The sequence below is a fragment of the Capsicum annuum genome, chromosome 12 (assembly GCF_002878395.1).
Source record: "Capsicum annuum cultivar UCD-10X-F1 chromosome 12, UCD10Xv1.1, whole genome shotgun sequence".
Taxonomy (NCBI): domain Eukaryota; kingdom Viridiplantae; phylum Streptophyta; class Magnoliopsida; order Solanales; family Solanaceae; genus Capsicum; species Capsicum annuum.
The window spans coordinates 229,040,425-229,045,198 of record NC_061122.1 but is presented as its reverse complement, the minus strand read 5'-3'; the positions used below and the strand labels follow the sequence as shown (position 1 = coordinate 229,045,198).

The 4,774-nt window shown below is 34.6% G+C and overlaps 1 protein-coding gene across 1 annotated transcript; it reads left to right on the top strand.

Moving 5' to 3' along the window:
- Positions 1-808: 808 nt before the first annotated feature.
- Positions 809-2,491, top strand: LOC107851498 (chalcone synthase F). The gene is made up of 2 exons (XM_016696552.2): positions 809-1,117; positions 1,397-2,491. The coding sequence occupies exons 1-2, from the start codon at positions 940-942 to the stop codon at positions 2,374-2,376; spliced, it is 1,158 nt and encodes a 385-aa protein (XP_016552038.1). The 5' UTR covers positions 809-939; the 3' UTR covers positions 2,377-2,491.
- The last annotated feature ends 2,283 nt before the right edge of the window (positions 2,492-4,774 follow it).

Here is a 4,774-nt window from a genome sequence, read left to right as displayed (position 1 = left end):
CTTCTTATATACTTCTTTCATTTCAATTTTTCCATGTAAGCCAAGCAAGCATGAAGATTGAAGAACCTCAACTGATACTTCTATACTTCTTTCGTTTCAATTTTTTCATGTGCAGGGGCGGAGCTACCCTAGCCCAAGGGTTTCATCCGAACCCCCTCCGACGAAAAATTATTCTATTTATATATAGTTAAAAAAAATTACGCATATATAGTAGATGTTGAACCCCCTTCGATTAATTTGTATATTTACTTCTGAACCCCTTAACGAAAATCCTGACTCCGCCACTGTTATTATGCAATACCCTTAAACAGGAGCTAAGCAAGCATGAAGAACCTCAACTGATACTTCTTATATGCTTCTTCCATTTCAATTTATTTAAGCCTCAACGAATTATACCACAAGCCAAATGCTGGGCTGTTGCATGTCAAATCCTAGAAAAGCGTCGCATCCAATGCCGTTGCATGTCAAATCCAATACATAATTAATAGAAAAGTGTCACATCCCACATGTACAAATGATATATTCGAGCCAATAATCAAATACTCCCTCCGTTTAAAAAAAAATGAGTTACTATCTTTTAATCCGTTTAAAAATGAATGACCTCTTTGAAAATACTTTAGTTTCAACTTTTCAGGTGACATGTTTAAGACCACAAGATTAAATGACATTGTAGTTCATTTGACATAACTTTAATTTAGGGCCACACAATTCCAAAATTTCCTTACTTTCTTAAACTTTATGTCAAGTCAAATTAAGTGATTAACGAGGAGCGTGTATGATATTATTGTTACTCATGTATTTCAATATTGTCGGTGAGATCTCTCTCTCTATATATAGTCACATAATCAACCAAAGTGCATTAAAACATAGTCACATAGTATAATCTACTTCTTTGCTTCCACTTGCAGGCACATCTAATCACTATTTGCTATAGCAAAAATGGTGACTGTCGAGGAGGTTCGCCGGGCACAACGGGCCGAGGGACCGGCCACCGTCTTGGCCATCGGAACAGCCACTCCTCTCAATTGTGTTGATCAAAGCACTTATCCTGATTATTTTTTTCGTGTCACTAACAGTGAGCATCAGACGGATCTTAAGGAGAAGTTTAAGCGCATGTGTAAGATTTTCTAGATGATGTTTGACCAAGTCTTTTAATGATTTTATCCCTAGCTAATATCTTAATTATGTAATCTTCTAAATATACTATCTTTCTGTTCTATATATTTTCATCACTAGACCTTTTTAATATAAAATATCTTTAAATTAATATTTCTTATAAATACTTTAGTGGACATTTAAGTTATTTTAGTAGAAAAATGCTTTAGTAGTGTTGGGTGGTGTAGCAACTCCTATCATGTTTTTAGTTAGTACTCATGTTGTTTTCATCATGTTGTAGGTAATGGATCAATGATTGAGAAGAGGTATATGCATTTAACAGAAGAAATATTGAAAGAGAACCCTAGCATTTGTGAACACAAGGCACCTTCCCTTGGTGCTAGGCAAGAGATAGCAATTGTTGAAGTGCCAAAACTTGGCAAGGAGGCAGCCCAAAAGGCCATTGAGGAATGGGGCCAGCCTATATCCAAGATCACCCATTTGGTCTTTTGCACCACTACTGGTGTAGACATGCCTGGGGCTGACTGTCGACTCGCTGAGCTACTTGGGCTTAGTCCATCAATAAAACGATTCATGATGTACCAACAAGGTTGCTATGGTGGCGGTGTCGTTCTTAGATTGGCCAAGGATTTGGCAGAGAATAATAAGTGCGCTCGAGTCCTTGCTGTTTGTGCAGAAATCACAGTAGCAACCTTTCATGGCCCAAGTGACACTGACTTGGATGTTTTGGTTGGACAAGCCCTATTTGGTGATGGAGCTGGTGCCATCATTATTGGATCAGACCCAATTGCAGAGGTGGAAAGGCCTTTGTTTGAGCTTGTCTCTGCAACCCAAACTCTTATCCCCGATACTAGATATGCTGTTTATGGTAATACTAGTGAGGTCGGGCTGACAGTTCACTTACATAAAGATGTTTCAAAATTGATTTCAAATAATATTGAGAAGAGCCTAACGGAAATATTTGAGCCTTTGGACATTTTCGATTGGAACTCCATCTTCTGGGTAGTACATGCAGGTGGACGTGCAATTTTAGATCAGATCGAATTAAAGTTGGGCCTAAAGCCTGAGATACTCAAAGCCACAAGGAATGTCCTGAGTGAGTATGGAAACATCGCTAGCGCTTGCGTTTTGTTTGTTTTGGATGAGATGAGGAAAGGCTCTATCAACGAAGGGCTTGAGTGGGGTGTGCTTGTTGGTTTTGGGCCTGGACTAACTATTGAAACTATCGTCCTCCATAATGTGGACAAAATTCACAAATAGACACTTTTCTTGTTATGTAATAATTAAAGTAAGTGAAAATTCAACTTATTCTCATGAAACACAAAATCTTGAAAGTTTATTGCAATCATAATTTGTCTTGCATTTGTGCCAAAAACCTTCTTTTTTTTCTTTTTGAAGATTTGGGAGTATGACTTGTTGAATGAGATTGAGTATTTTATATTAATTTAATATTAATTTCTCTCATTTGATTAGGAAGTAATTAAACATCACATGGTCTCAAATTAAATTTCAACAACTTAACAAAAACTAGATCAAATTGCTTTAATTTTACTTATGTAAGGTTCACTATATGCACTGGCTATCAACATCTTGACTTCAATCATTGAGTTCTTAGCTACGATCAAGTGAAAATAACTTCGTGTTGCCTAACATAAATTATGGTGGAATGATTGAGGATCACTCTACTCTTAACTAGAATTTTTTGATTTGAGACTCGGACATAAAAGAATCCTGTTGGAAATAAATAATATTTAAGTAGATGGTTAGAGTACCACAAAAAAGGATCTTTATAAATATAGTGCTTATCAACTTGATACTTCTCTATTCCTTTTTTACATGTCACAGTTTTCTTTTGAGAGTTTTGGCCAATATTTTAGAATGTATTTTTTTATTATATTGTTATTAAAAAAAATTACATTTTATAGTATTTTTGTATTGTTATTAAATATCTAAATCTTAATTAAATTAACTTTAATTTTTTGTGGGGTATACGTTTATATTTTTGCATCATAATATTTCACAAGTCATGTACCACTCCTTTAAAGAATTTCGATCCCGCTAGGCTAGGCATAAGTTTGATATAGACCAACAAAAATTAAATATCAATTCATTTTAAAAGTAAAATTTAAAGACCAAACTCATTTAAAAAGCACATTGTGCAATTTAATAATCTAATGCATCACTAGCAGTTCACTAAGCAAAACTCAAAACTCTTCTTGATGTTAGCCTACATTTCACTTCCATAAGAATTTTTCAAAATAGTTTCAACTGAAAAATAAAGAGAACATGTAATGTTTCTCAAAATATTGAATTTATTATATTCAAAAAATTGCTAGTAAGATGATAAAATTGAAGGAAATGTGTCTTTTAAGTCTTAAATGAAGGATTGGTGACATTGATCAACAGATAAGGTCAAACATTATTAGGAAACTTGATTAAGTTAATTGTGGACTTGATTAATATTTTCAAAACTTTCTAATCTTTTCAAAAATACAAATCAACCCAACCCACACCCCTCTTCAATCCAAATCAACCACTCTTTCCTCTTTCTCGGCAGCTTCTCTCAACTCTCTCCCAACCAACAGTTCTGCAAAATTTCTCCCTTCAACCCCCTGTGACTTCTACCTTCGGCGACAAATAGTACGGCTTCGAGTTCCCCTCTTCAATTTAAATCAACCCGTCTCTCATCCCTCTCTCGACAACTTCTCTCAACTCTCTCCTAACCGACTGTTCTGTAAATTCTCATTTCAATCCTCGACGACTTTAACATCCGACTACAAATAGTTGGGCTTCGAGTTTCTTTTCGACTTCAACCTTCAATCGACGTGACAACCTTGCTTTCCGGCCACAACAGCTTCGAATTCTTCATCGTTCCTTTTCTTCTTTCACAGGTAAAAATTTATCGCCTTTTTAGTTTTGAAGAAAACGAGGAACTTGAGCCAACTTCTCTTATAGTATTGGTTAACAATTTCAATATTATTGCATTAATTTAAAATGCGGTCTGAATAAAATCCTAATTTCTGGTATTTCTTCTCTTCTCTTTACTTTTTGAAGTGAATTATGATATTTTGTTGTTTGTTGCATTTTTTTGAAGTTTGAATTTTATTGTTTGTGTTTATAAAAACAAAATGACAATTTAGGTTGATTTGTTCTGTTCTTGTTCTTGGGAAAAATGGTGAAATTACTATTTTTTTGTTGAACAAAATCGTTCTACTATTTTTTGTTTCCTCCGACAGATTGTCCATCTGGTGCAACATATTAACCATTTGATGCAGCAAATTTATCATATGATGCAACAGATGGACCATCTGATGCACTAGAGGAACCATCAGATTATAATTCTGATACAACAGATTAATAATCTGATGCAACAGATTAACTATCTGATGCAACAAATTTATCATATGTTGCAATAGATTAAGCATCGGATAAATAATCTGATGCAACTAATTAACCATCTGGTGCAATGGAAGAACCATCAAATTAATGATCCGATGCAACAGATGAACCTCCTGTTGGATAAATCCTATCAAATCTTCCAACAGAAAATGTCCAAGACTTGATTTTTCTAACTGATCATTCATCTACCGCGATAGACGACTCTATGTTGGAAAAAATCTAAACAATATTGACCGTTGATAACTGTTCTAATAAATCA

Excerpts from the sequence above, each read along its gene's own strand:
- LOC107851498 (XM_016696552.2), top strand. The coding sequence starts at position 940 with ATGGTGACTGTCGAGGAGGTTCGCCGGGCACAACGGGCCGAGGGACCG. Across the intron at positions 1,118-1,396 it reads GGAGAAGTTTAAGCGCATGT|GTAATGGATCAATGATTGAG; the intron begins GTAAGATTTTCT and ends ATCATGTTGTAG.